General features: G+C 36.8%; 1 protein-coding gene across 1 annotated transcript in view; it reads right to left on the bottom strand.

Moving 5' to 3' along the window:
* Positions 1 to 13,990, bottom strand: part of ALDH1L2 (aldehyde dehydrogenase 1 family, member L2) — a 28,031-nt gene extending 14,041 nt beyond the window's left edge. Inside the window, exons 1-10 of the mRNA XM_010005859.1 lie at positions 13,822 to 13,990; positions 11,134 to 11,368; positions 8,544 to 8,709; positions 7,619 to 7,720; positions 5,961 to 6,050; positions 4,792 to 4,926; positions 4,197 to 4,322; positions 2,715 to 2,806; positions 1,699 to 1,846; positions 895 to 1,014 (exon numbers count right to left, since the gene is read on the bottom strand). Of these exons, the coding sequence (XP_010004161.1) occupies positions 895 to 1,014; positions 1,699 to 1,846; positions 2,715 to 2,806; positions 4,197 to 4,322; positions 4,792 to 4,926; positions 5,961 to 6,050; positions 7,619 to 7,720; positions 8,544 to 8,709; positions 11,134 to 11,368; positions 13,822 to 13,990 (1,383 nt within the window). The remainder of the gene's footprint in view (positions 1 to 894; positions 1,015 to 1,698; positions 1,847 to 2,714; positions 2,807 to 4,196; positions 4,323 to 4,791; positions 4,927 to 5,960; positions 6,051 to 7,618; positions 7,721 to 8,543; positions 8,710 to 11,133; positions 11,369 to 13,821) is intronic.
* Positions 13,991 to 14,440: the final 450 nt, after the last annotated feature.

Genomic DNA, 14,440 nt, shown 5'->3' with positions numbered 1-14,440 from the left:
ACTCTTTCCAGAAGTAAAATTAATGTGATATTACAAGAGTTGGATTACATTATACAAGTTTTTATAGTCTAATATCCAAACATGCTAAAATTACTCCTGCATGTTCCATTTCTTAGGAATGGAGCTTCTGTTACTATAAGGCACCATATAAACCTAGTGTTTTATGATGTGTTCTATTAATACACACACTGTAATTCTAACACGGAATTGTTACGACTTTTATTCAATTCCATAATGAGTTTCAGGAAAAGTACCACAGTCTGACTTCTGATGGTAGTGAAATCTGTGGTATTGGTTTCAGCAGAACATATTTACTCCAGAATTATGGCAATGACATGGACATCAGAATCACTACTCCTGTTTATAATATATGAATTATTCAACCAAGATTCAACAGTTAAGGACCAAAGTGCAAATGCATGTATCTTCCTACTGAAGAGCCAATTTTCTTACTGGGAAGTTAAGGAGACATTTTAAAGTTACATTTGCCCTAGGACACCAGATTTGTAAAAAAGTAAAATAAAATCTGAAATTGATGACTCGACAGAAAAGAGATATGACATCCTACAGAAATACTTTTTTACCAACTAAACTATAGCAATTTTTATTTGCAAAGCTATACAGGAATTAAATCAAGATAAAACATATGGCTGGGTATGGAAATTGATGCTGAATTTGAAGTGGAAATTGTGGGTTTTTTTAATGTGCAGCTTGACTAGAATGCAAAAAGTCCAAAATATACAGATAGAGAAGTAAATTGAAATTTCAAAATCTTTCTAGGAGTTGTTTAATGTGTACTAATGAACACTGTTTGATTATTATTTTGTTGGGTTTTTTTTAATAGGCAAATACATTTAAATAAACTGGTATTGATCATGTTTAGAAATTACTCACTGATCCATCTGCTGGATTTATAGTGTCATATGTTTTTCCATCATCAGCATTTATAAACTGGCCATTTATGAAGCACTGGTATGGCATATTCACAGTCATGTTGTTCACATTTTTTGAAACCTAAGAGTGAAATAAACAATAAATCAAACTTTTAATAACCAAAATTTTAATGCCTCTGAGCAAGCTTTTGATATCTACAGCAAACATCCACCCACATTTTACAGTATAGACACGATTGTTAGGAGTGGACAAAAAAGCAAAGCAAAACAGAAATCATATTCTCCCTGAACACTAATGACCATATTCAGAGACAGTGAAGCAGATTTCTGTATTTTTGTCATTGGATCTCTATCTTCAAAGCAATACTAAACCCTGATTAAGGCTGGTCCTAATGGACTTCAATCAAATGCATAATTCCCAAATTCAAGACATCCCAACTTGGTTAATGACTTAAAAACATGCAACCTTCCTTTGACACAGTTTTTGAACAGAGTCTTAGGAGAAAAATCTACCACTGTTTGCCGCAGGAAAGCAGAAGCATACTGGCAGACCAGTGTGCGACTCTACTGTGTGTCCCTGATTTCCTGGCTTCTGGAACACCATAAGTGACATTAAATATATACTTCCATTTCAAAATGCAAATAAATAAACATTGAAAAAAAACCCAACAACAAAAACTACAAAGAAAAAGTTGTATGTCCAAATATTTGTTTGCTTCTCCTACTGAGTCAAGCAGTCTAGTAATCTATCCTCCCCCCAAAACCAAGAAAGACTAAGAAATAAAACCAAAATAAAAGGTCTTACATAATCAATTACTAACTCTTCTTCTTTGTCTTCTCCTCTGAATTTTCTGACAGCCATTTGAATGAAGTCTGCAAACTTAGTGGCCATATACACATCCTCATTCTGTAGTTGAAGTCCACTATATTTCTGTTTGATCTCTTCCAGCATTCTGAAGATTTTGAAGAAAGAATAAGTTTAATTACAAATGGAAGAATTCTTCAGAAAATGGAACAATTAGAAGGTTGAAAGGAATCAAAACTGGGCACCAGTTTGTATGCACGTGAGTATGTGTGCACGTTTCTCTGACGACAATGGCACCAAAGTTGTGCATTTTACTGAAATCTGCTGGTTTAATTGGAGGTGTTATGGAAAAGAAAAAGTCAACTCTAGAATACTCTTGGGTAAACTTCTGGAAATAAATAATAAAGAGAATGTAATAATTGATAAAATAGTATATGGGACTACTCCAACCAGTCCATGGAGGACATTCATAGCTCTTTGAGACTGGTAAGTAATAAGGAAAATAAACAGCTTGTTTAAAAAAACAAACAACTGAAATCCTGTTTCTATATTATGGCCTGGAATATGTGAGTTGTGAAAAGAAGGTAGCTGAGGTGACCCAACACAGGATGAACTCAGTGGACTTGTAAGCATGGGCTCCTCTTTCCTTCTGGGGTGTTCTTTGCTCAGCTTCTTAATCAGCCACTTGGTCTTGAGATATCTGCGCTGCAGGCAGACAGGTTTGAGCATCACCATGCTCACCCATGTGACTGATTTCCCTGAAGTTAAGGGGAATTTTGCTTGAATAGAAAGAGCAGGATTACATTAATAATTTCTAAAACTGGGAGCAGTAACCTACCACATATTCAAAGGCAGGAAAGGGCATAGAGCATTGGAAAATACAGAAGATTTTTTTAAATACTACTCAATCAAGCCTGATATAGAAGCACAATGACAGCTTCTGTTAGTTTTTGAGGAAAAATTTCCTTACTTGAAATATTTTAAAATATTTTTTAATATACTTAAATATTTTTTACCTGACGACATGCATAGAGGATGCTCCGGATTTGAAGAAGTCTGTCGAATCCTCAATTACAGCAACATTGCTCAAAATTCCCTTCCAAATAGCCTAAAAATACATAAAAACAATGGAGGCGATAATGAATAATCCTCTAATTTCAAGAAGTATTTACCAAACAGTATTTCCTATGGTATCTGTGCCTGCACTGTGTGTTATTTAAATGATTCTAAAACAGAAAGGTATTTTAAGAGGATCTAGAACTTCCTTGAGCCATCATGCTAGCCAACTAAATCTTCAGCATAATTAGGTTATAAAAAAGTATTATTTTGTACATCATAATTTCACCTAGTAAGGCAAGCAACCTGAATGGTACAATGCTAATAATTGCCAGGCCCATTTCTTGAAGGTTTTATCCTCCAAGTAATAACTTTCCTTTGCAATACGGGAAGCCAGCAAAGGCAAGGACAGCCTGGAGCAATTTCTGACTTGATTGTTGGCATTTCTAGCACCTGAGCAGAGCTGAGAAGCAGTTTAAGCTACATGCATAAGATGGAGATTTCCACTAACATGAACACTGAAATAACTGTTCATGTGATACTTCAATTAACTATAATTTGGTTTCAGAGCTAACAGGCAGTGCCACAGATTGCAGAGTTTATATTTCTTTTTACTATTGTCAATAGCTGCAGGCAGCATTTAGGTTGCTGGCAAGCAGATTCAAGGTAATCCTGAGCAGCAGTTTAAAATGTTGGTTCATCAGGCTCCCTGACCTGTGCCAAAGGTTACTGACCCTAGACCAGAGTTAGCAGAAGTGAAGACATCTACAATTCAGTTGTTCTGGCACAAAACTTTAATGACAAATGTGGCTTCCAGATGAGCCCCTGGGAAGGACTACAGAGGGATGCATTACATGAGAGGGCAGCAAGATGTATCTCTGGCTATAAGAGCTTTCTGCTCCAGCTGCCCCGTTGCTGCATCCCTCTGCCAGCCAGCCCCTTGTGTGTGGTTGTGGCAGAAGAGAGACTGTGCAAACAGATACAGGGAGAAAAACTTCTGCTTTTCTCTTTCAGACTGCTGTTCTAGGACTCTCTGGAGCTTCTCCACTCAGACCACCCTGAACACATCCTAGTGAGTAACACCACAATGAAGAAAGCATCTCAGTGTTGAAAACCTGAGTGTTGTGAAGTGAAGGTCCATTTGGTTTTTTTCTCACTCCAACCCTAGTAATTCATAAATTGTCTTTGTATCATTTGTGTCTTAAAAGTTTTCTGGAGTTATGTGTGAGTACTTTAGTGAATTCCCAGTCCCACTTGATTTAATTTCAATAACTAACTATAATAAAGCTATACTAAAACTATAACGATAATAACTAAAGATTCAACCTTTTTATAAAAAATCCATTTGCATGTTTAAATAAAAGATATGCCTTGCCTATAATAAGAAGTATGTCATACTTTTGTCTGAAGTAATATCCTACTAAAGCAGTTTATTGAATTACCCTAATATCTTCTGCCATCTTTTTCTCCTCTTCTGTAAGTTCCAGGGTAGTTGTTTCATCAGCAGAGAAGTATTTAGATGCAGGAATCATTTTTCCATCCTCAAATTGCAGGCTTCTCACTAGTACCTGAAAAATAACATGATATGATTTTAAATAATCTGGGAGGCAATAGATCTTTATGTGAAGAGTTTGTAGGCATCAATATAGTTATCAAAATAGTCATATAGAATCATAGAATCTTAGGGGCTGGAAGGGACCTCGAGAGATCATCTAGTCCAACCCCCCTGCCAGAGCAGGGTCACCTAGAGTACATCACACAGGAACTCATCCAGGTGGGTTAATAAACCCATATAAATATAAATAAACATATAAACATATATAAACATATAAATGGCTTGCAGGAAAGCTGAACATGGACTGAATGTGAAGCAAAACATGAATGTCTTTTCTAAAAGATGGCATAGGATTGATAAACCTCAAGCTAATTAGCTCTCTGCCTTTAGCAGCTGGATTTGTACAACTTGGCAGTCCCACACTACTTCCACATTCTGCTAAAATTCTTCCATCCATTGTGTTTGCTGGGGTGAGCACTTACCATCTTCCCATCATTACCAAAAATGACTAGACCATTCTTGGTTACAAGTCCAGGTCTTGAAGCACCTTTTATTGCCAGTTCTTGTCCAGCAGGCACTGAAGCATCAAGTAACGATGATCCATAAAAAGTAACCGCCTGAAAATAAACAGAATTAAAAGTGCACAGGTTCTAAACATGCTTTAAAATCCTAATAATGAAATTATAGTGTTTGAAGCTTTAATATAATATAAATAAAATTTAAGCACCTACACATGGAAAACATGTTACAACGTTGTATCTGTATCTTTACAACCCAGGACACGTAAAACTTTGCAAGTTGCCTAAACCTGCAAAGCTGCTTAGCTGTAAAAATGTGTGTGCCAGAACCAGTGAGAAGAACCACCAGAAGTCTCAGTGTGGCTGGTGGAATCCTGCTCTGCTCCCAGCTGGCAGTGCTGAATGAGCACTGCCTTGCTCCTAGGCTCTTCTGTTCTTTCTGGGATCTTAAATCAGCAACAGTTTCTGGATATGAGGGCAAAACAAGACTTTTGGAGCAGTCTGCCAGCTGATGGCTAATAGTTAGGTAACAAAACCTGGCCATCACAAGCAGGAAAGATAATGTGATTTAAAAAATATTTTATGCAAGTACTATGTGGATCAAAAGTATAGTACTTTCAATCCATTGAAAGAAAGTAATTGGCTTTGGATAAAATGAGATATATTCATTTCTGCAAATGATCTAGGTCCAAATCTCTGTAAAATAACTTCCTCTGTTATTTCAATATTTCACAGTGTTTTCTTTTACTGTTAATACTGTCATGTTGCCCACTACATGACATGGGTCACACACTGTAATGCATGCCAGCTTCCCAAAATGACTGGTACAGCCTGGCTTTGCCATTCTTAATTATTGCTTTGTATCGTGCCCATTTTTTTTCCAGATATTGCTCTTGTCTTTCTTTGAATTAAATGGACCTATCATTAAAAAAAATAAAAATCTTAACTACTGTGCTCTGTACATTTGTTTAAATGCCTTATATATAAAAAACATACAGTCAACAAATGAGAGCTACTTCAAAGTAACTTTCACTTGTATTCACTTGCATGCAGACATCACTAGATTTGTAATTTAAGAAGTTCAAAAAGAGGGTACAGAAAATAAGAAAATTCTTCTGTTTTTCTGAGCATACCTGGCCATCTATTGTTGCCCATGCTCCAGGCACTTTATCATGCCCTCGAATCCAATTGTGCAAAGCTGTTGCAGGTTGGTCCCAGGAGATCTAGGAAATCAAGATATGCCAGCTAATTATTCCCTGTTTCAGTTATAAATCAAGTTAGTAATGTTTTCCTATATAAGAATTACAATTTCTCCCTTCTTCTCTTTCAACTGTTCACTTATTAAAGAACACAGAAAAGTTCTGGCCTAATAAAGGAAGATCAGTGATCTCCAGATGGCTGATTATCAATGACCTACCAAGTGGGATGCTCTTAGCATTTCTGTGTTCTGTACAGCCTATATTTTTAAAATAAATTTTCCTCCTCACACTAATGTAATTAAAATATAACCCTTGCTACTAGGTATTATTTAATAAATATTTAATATTATTATTAACAAATGTAATAAGCAGAGTATAAGTATCAATAGGTATGGCTGGGGTATCACCTTCTGCTGAATATTAGCTACTTGGATCCTTAGTTCTTTAATAAATATATGAACTTTTATTAAAATACTTCCTAGTCATTTACTAATCCTTATAAACAGTAGTTTCATAAATGGAATCTCTACTGCAACTTGCATTTCCTGCAAAACTTTGAGGAAAAAGGAAATCATGCTTTTTTCATAATCTTATATTTAATATGTAACACCAGTGAAAATGTATTACTTTACCTTTGCAGTATTGTGAGTATACGTATAAAAATAATTAAATAAAATATCAAAACTCAGGTACTCAGCATCCTTCTTAGTTTAAGCTCAAAGAATATTTAGAAGTAAATTATAAGCCAATGAGAATAGTTTTACAACCAGGAGATAAAGCTAGTTCACTCCAAGGAAGCTCATTCTATATTGTATTATATTACATTATATTATGTTATACTATATGGATGAATAAAAATATCCCTATGCAAAGCTGTTTGTTTCTAAGGTAAGTCAGGAATTGAAATATGATAAAAAGCTACACCTACAATATATCAGGCAGAAAGGACTACATTTGCCATGGACAAATGACTGAAATTGTTGGAATAATTTTTATTTTTTATTTTTTATTTTCAAACTTCTGCACAGGTCTAGAAAAGGAAAAGAAGATATTACAGGCAGCATTCACTATAATTTTATAGTGGCCTTCCTAACCATAAAGCAGATCCAGCTAATGCAGTGAGGGTGTTAATAGAACATAATTCTTATGTTGGTGTTGACTGGTTTACATGACCTATATTTTTTTCTTCCTGGTGCCAATAGGAAAAGTGCCAACTCTTGCTTTTCCTAACATCAAATCTGCTTCTGGTAGAGAATTTAATATGGACTGTTGGCAAACAGAGAGAGCTATCTCCATTCAATGCTGTATTTAAAAGTATGGTAATGGATTAAGAATCCATTGATGGTGCAGCTGCCATCTAGCTGTGTGTAGATGATCCCAAGTAGGACATGAAGTTTCTAAATATATGTAACTGCTGAAAGGGAATAGGAACCTAACCTCAGGCTCCATTACATGCATCTTTGGAATTATTCCAAGAAGAGGTGGGGAAACAGCTGAGTTAAAATTCATGTTAGCTTGATATCACTACTATTGTAATCTGAGCTAATAACTTTTCTAGTGATATATACAATACACTCTTATTTTAACACTACCTCTGCGTTTTCCTTTTTCTGGATCCCTTCATATGTTGCCCCCTCTTCGGGCTGAGGTATACGAGGGGCCTTACCATCAGCAATTAGATGCACAGCTTCCACCTATGCAAAAAAGTAATAGATTTAATGTTAGCTTTGTTCATCTTTTTTCCTCAGTCACACGCGTGAAAGACAGAAAAATACTGCCACAGGGGAACTGGTTTATATTTAAAACCAAGGATTCCCAAAATGCTGGCCTGATTAACATATATATATGCTAAAACTGCTTTGACAAAAGAAATGGCCTCAGAAGTTGGATGCCTGTACCCAGACAACAAACATATAGCAGCTGCTTAAATTCTCCAGGACCGGAATGTGGCTCTATATGTTTGTATTCAAATCTTTCCTTTTTCTTTCTGCAGTAAATTATTTCTCTGCTTTTAAATGAGAGAGAAAAAATATCTCTAACAATCCACACTGAGTATTTTAAAGGCATTTTCTTTTTCTTCATTTTAAAACAAAACAAAATAGGGCAAGCACACAATATCCAAAGCATATCCACCAGGGCTCTGAACATAAAACACCATCCCCCTTGTTTTTTCAGTCTCACCCCTAACATTCTCTTTTCTCTGAGCCTGTAAAAATTTCACTTTTTAAATACATTAAATAAATCTGTGGAAAGAACTACATTCCAGACAAGTCAGACTTCTTGCCTTCTGTGGAAACAGGATATGCTCTGTCTGCTGCAAGCAATAAATACTCTGAAGCCATCTCCTGAGCTGTTGTGAAGCAGCACAACTTCACTGAAGTCCAGGATTTGGCTGAGCACCACAACCTCTGTCTTTTCAAATGAATGCATCTTGTCTATATTTCCTTTACTTGCAAACTCCAGCAGATGCTTTCCTCTTCCTCTTAAAATGTGGATATTTAGTTCAGCTAAACATACCATGGCCTTTACTCCTTCTGGGAAGAGAAACCGGTTATAGAGATCATCCACAGTATCATTTTGGCCAACATCACACTCTCGCTGCAGAAGTATTGGTCCAGTGTCCAAACCATCATCAGCCCAAAAAATAGTAAATCCTGCTTTCTTATCTCCTTGAATTAAAGTCCTAGACATAAATAAATAAATAAATAAATAAGCCTTACAGTAAATACAGAGTATGAGAGTAGTCAGGGACACCAACCCATCTGTTATACATTCATTTGTGACAGGTAGAGAGAAAACCCTAACCAATTTTAGTACTAGTTTCATTGCTCATTTCATAGTCAGAAACCCATTTTTGATACTGTTGATGTGTGTTTTCCACAAAATGACATAAAAAATGCTGCAACTGAATCCTCGGTGTCGATCAAACAATTTATTTTTATGATGTTTTTTTAAGTATTATTAGAGGTAAGACACAAAGAGCAAAAGGTGTGCAATAGTTACAATGTAATTTGAAAGATGGAAGCACCTAGACAGCATATTATCTGAATAATTCATAGTTTATTGTCATGAGCTAAGCCTCACAACAGAACTGTAGGTCAGCAAGGAAAGTACAGCTGTCCAACAGCTGAAAAAAAGCTAAGCTAAGAGTGGATAATGATGGATATACAACTGTCTAAAGAAAAGTCATTAAAGGGTTTAATATCCAGCTAGATTCTCAGCTGCTGTGAATGAACAGATCTATGCCAATTTACATCAGCTCAGGATCTGCCTCTGAATCTGAAGGGAACTCCATCCACCTAGACTTCCAGTTCTCCTTTGGAGCTGCCTGTGCCTCAGAATTATATGTAACCAAACAGATGCGTGTTTAAAGGAGAAGCCAAATACGGATAGAGACATAACTTTCCTACAGGCTTTTAACCATTTATCTGCATGCAAACACCAATGCCATTCTCTGTAAGACACATCTCATGTAAGTATTCCCTTGGCAGTCCACCTTGCCACAGGATCATCTGAGAGATGGCTAATACACATGAAAAATCACTATTACTTGTAAGCATGGAAATCTATGTTATCAAAAGGAGTAAAGCACACCTTTGTACAGCATGGGGGACAAACTCTAAAGACAGCTGAAGAAGTTGGCAGGTTGACAGAAATGAAAGATGGCAGAAGTTTGGCTAGCCTGTATCAGATCATTCACACACTTAGGAAGCATCTATTCTATTTTATACTACGTACAAATGCTGAAAGAGCACCCTGGCACCTCCTCTGTGTGGCTGGAGGAGAAGGCACCATGGCAAAGGTCCCTGATGCTGAATAGGCTGATGAGAACTACGTGTGCCCCCTCCTATGGACACCAGTTTCCTCTGCAGGCAGCTGCTGGTAACAGTGTCAGCAGCTGGAAGAGGCTGTAAAGAATGGAGTGAGGAACCCTTAGAGGCCCAGGACCTTTGTTTCTACCTCATCCCCCTTTAGGCATACCAATTCCCACAGACTTTCTTGGTCATGCTGTGGGGAGAAACGATCTGATCAGCACCAGCGCTGTAGCTACAACAGACAAAAGAAGTTGTGATAAGAGCAAGGGGTGTGAGGGTGAAACACAAGAAAAGTCAGCCAAGGCCAAACCAAGGCCACATTCTAGGTGAGTTTAGAGGTCTTAGGAAAACAGCCTTTACCTGAGAAGGGCAGAAGTGGTGCTTAAAGAAGGAACATGCAAAATGCTCAGAGACTCGGACACTTCTTGAGAACTTGTATCTACATCTTTTGGTGGAATAGACCTCCATCAAATTTTCCTCCATGAAAACATCCTTCTAGAGCTCTCTAGACAGGCAGTTCCACAGTTTCATAACATATTGTTATGAAACAGTTTCATAAAGTATCTCCTTTTTTAGTAAAATCCTACTAAAATCTAACTTTTGATCAAGAATGAGCAATCGTTCCTTAATGACCTTCTCTTATCTTTCATGGCTTAATACACTGATGGTATATGTCCTTCCCAGTGGTGTTTTTTCCATTCTGAAGACCCTAGATTTCTCTCCCATCATGTGGAAGCTCTTCAATACCTTTGACCATCTTTCTTAGCCTTTTCTGAATAATTTCTAGCTCCTTTGTGTTCTAACTGAAACGCAGATGCTATTTAAAGTCCTTTCATGGTATCTTCCATGAGCAACAACTGGCTTAAATTTTATTGCTGATTACATGTAGTTACTTTTCCTCTTTTGTACATCACCTTGTATTTTTTAAATTTGAATCTGACCACTAATTTTCTTAATCACTTTCACATTATCATATTTACCCGTTTGTGTAGGAACTGTATTCTTTATCATAGATTGAAACCAGAGTGACTGGTTTATATTTATGTGAGTAAATTATATGAATGTACAGATCACATCATTAATCTTCCCAGAATAACAGCTGCACTTGCATTGCAAATTACAATGAATCTTAGGTATGAAACACAGGTCGTGAACCAAATACTCAGCTGTTTCAGGGAAGTTTCTTCAGAGCAGTTGCAAGTCAACAGAACTGTGTCAGTATTTACAGGAGTGATAGGTAGGGCCTAACATCCTATCATGACATAGACATAGTTCTGATGAACAAAACTCACCAGTTGATTGCAGAAGCTCCTCGGTGGCGTGGTAGGATGGATGGATGGTAAATAATTGAACCATGTTTTGGGCAGTCAATAACATCCATGGGGATGAACTGGGTACAGAACGGAAGGACATTTAGCTCTGCTCCAACCGATTTGTAGGCTGCAACTACTTCCTGGATAGGCTTGCCTTTAGCTCTCCATCTGGGGAACTTAAACACAGGAGTGCCGTCCTTCTCTGCTGCCAGTGCTGAGGGGCAAGAACAAATTTATTTCTTAATTCACATTTGGTATTAAAAACACAAACTTAAAATCGGAGAGATACTGCATGACAACTTAAGCAGATCATCCAGTGTAGGATTATAGTGCCCTTTGTACTGTTCCATATGTTATTTAAAAACCTTTGTGCCCGGATATATTTTATTAATTCTGTCTTTGATTCTCATTCCTACAGCTTAGGTAATGCTCAACTTGAAGTTCACTCTTATGACTTGGCTAAGAAGCACCAGTGAAAGCAGAAAAGAATGCTGAATGCTATTGACTGCTTAACAGTGACAGTTCATTTCTTGTCTAGTCATAACATTTGCCTGCAACAGATTTGTTTTAGCAGAACTCAATTTTTTACTTCAGTAATTTGTATTACAAGGGCATGTAGCGACAGGATGAGGGGCAATGGTTTTAAACAGGAAGAGGGTAGATTTAGGTTAGACATTAGGAAGAAATTCTTCACTATGAGGGTGGTGAGGCAGTGGAATAGGTAGCCCAGGGAGGCTGTGGATGCCTCTTCCCTGGAACTGTTCAAGGCCAGGTTGTATGGGGTTTTAAGCAACCTGATCTAGTGGGAGGTGTCCTTGCCTATGCAGGGGGGTTGGAACTAGATGGTCTTTAAGGTCCCTCTGAACCCAAACCATTCTATGATTCCATGATTCTATGAATACACATAACAAAGATTCACTCAAGCCAGCAGCATTTTGCCATGTGGTGCAAATAATTACAGATGCTGGAGGCCTTCAGTAATTTCTTCAAAATTCTGTTTACTGATTCCTTCTGGATATGCTTCCATTTATCTGTGAGACACACAGCTACACAAAAAAATTAGGCTCAAAGGTGAGAAAAAACAACTGCATTAGCTGCAGTGGAATTTGTAGGTGTTTGATAAATGCTACTCCACAATTGCTTAATAACTCATCACAGAGAGTAGGATGGCAGAGTCAAACTCTACAGCTGTTAAGTTGTATGTGTAATAGGAAGAAAAGGGAAAACAAGAAGAGGTATGGAAAATTCACTTAATTTAATTTATATTTCTAAACACATTTTCCAAACACATACAGAAAGAGTACTTTCTGTTCTCTTTTTCACTTCTGGAGTTGGATCTTGAGTTTGACCTGAAGTTTCTTTAGCCTATTAACCTACGTTTTAAGTAAATACTTACTTAAGTATCATTCCATGGACATGAGCATGTACTGCAATTGCTCCTAGAAATAAAAACTGTAGCTGTCTGAGGATATAGAAACATCAGCAAAATTCACTTGACACGTTTTTTGAGTCATCTGGAAGTAAAGGCAACAAAGTATCTAGTAATTTATTTTTTTCCTTCATTAGAAGAGCAAGACATTAATTCTATGGTTTAGTTAGAATAAATATATTCTTGAAATCAGTGGAAGATTTGCTTAGTTACACCTTCTAGTGTAATAACAGTTGAATTGTCTTTTTCCAAACAAATAACTTGCCTCCAATTCTTTCAAAGTGTGATTAAAACTTTTAATGAGGTAGAGTTACAGAATATAATACACTTGAGAACTAAAATGCTGGTTTAGGAGTGCCACAGCCCAGGAAAGCAAACTTTTTGTTTGATTCTGATTGTAAGAGTTCTGTAAAAACATGTCAGGGCCTATTTAAGATAGCTCATGGAATGTACTGTTAATTTGATTATGCATAAAGGTATATTCCATTCTGGTACTTCTGTTTCGTAATCATATTAATGCACTAGTTTTATGCCACTAAGAAAAAAAAAAAAAAAAAAAAAAAAAAAGTTACAAATCAGATTATTCCAGAGGAGCTTCTTTGTCACATTAATTTCTGTGGTGTGAGTACAATTCTGAACACCTGTCAAGCAACAACTCTTTCTTTAGAAAGTCCCAAAAATCTGTAAGCATCCTGGCAATAGAAAAAGGAATAGCAAAGCCTCCTCTAGCCTTTTCAAAGGGTTTTCCATAGTCCAAGTGGAAGAGAAATAGGCTCTGCAGGTACACTGCTGCATGCAAGCTTGCCAGAAAGGGCAGAAAGCCAGGGATAAACTGTCTTGGCCTCATGCCTTGAGTATCCCAGACAGCCCAGTGAAACTAGTGACAGACATTTGTGCTTAAGTACAGGCTCAGTAGCTATTTGCTTCAAGATACAGATCTAGTTCAGGACGACTACTTCCAGCATGTACATTCAAATAAGGTTCCCAGACTAATTTATTTTTTAAAATATCATAATGTATTGCCCTGTATAGTTAGAAACTACTTTCAAATACTGTTGACTAGTAAGGTCAAACCAGTTCTGGGACTCGTGTTTGTTAAAGTATAATTCTTGTGCTGAATCCAGTCTAATAAAGGCAGCATATGCAAGTCATTCCCATATGGATATGATCTCCTCATGAAAACCCAAGTTTGTTACGTATGCCTGTAATTTTTACATTTGGATAAAGGTCACACTTACCCAAAGGATCAGCTTGTCCATTCTTGTCAGGCACTGTGAACACTCCCACAACTTTATGGCCCTCTTTCCTCAGCTTGTTATAAACTTCTTGTCCAAAAATGCTTTGACCTATGAGGGCTAGCTTTAGCTTATGTTGGTAAGTCTGGTAAAAAGAATTAAAACAATCCATGTTCTAGGATGCAAAGAAAATATGTTGTTGTTGCTTACGTTTCTCTCTTGCTCTTTCTTGATCAATGTTACTTTTGATTTAAAACTGAGAAGTCTTTCTACCTCAATCTACCCTACCTTTGAAGGAATAATAATCAATTTTTTGAGATGAAAGACAGGCAATGTACAATTCAGAGAGAATACACTTAATGAACAAGTATCACCTGATACTGTCACTGATGTTTATATTGGTTTCTCAGTATTTTCATTAGATAGGACTCACTGCTTGTTACAAGAGGCATACTGGGCTGCATGATCTTATTTGTAGTCAGAACTAATATCATAAGAATTTAAAATGGGTTTTTTAAAACATATATAACACACTTTTTCCAGGCATAACTTAGGTGCCTTGCTCCCTAAATCCCTGTAATTATATGGTGGTGCATTACTTGTGATTAATATATAGGTTAAA

This window comes from Chaetura pelagica, unplaced genomic scaffold (assembly GCF_000747805.2).
Source record: "Chaetura pelagica isolate M959 unplaced genomic scaffold, ChaPel_1.0 scaffold79, whole genome shotgun sequence".
Lineage (NCBI taxonomy): Eukaryota > Metazoa > Chordata > Aves > Apodiformes > Apodidae > Chaetura > Chaetura pelagica.
This window is presented reverse-complemented; position numbering and strand designations above follow the sequence as displayed.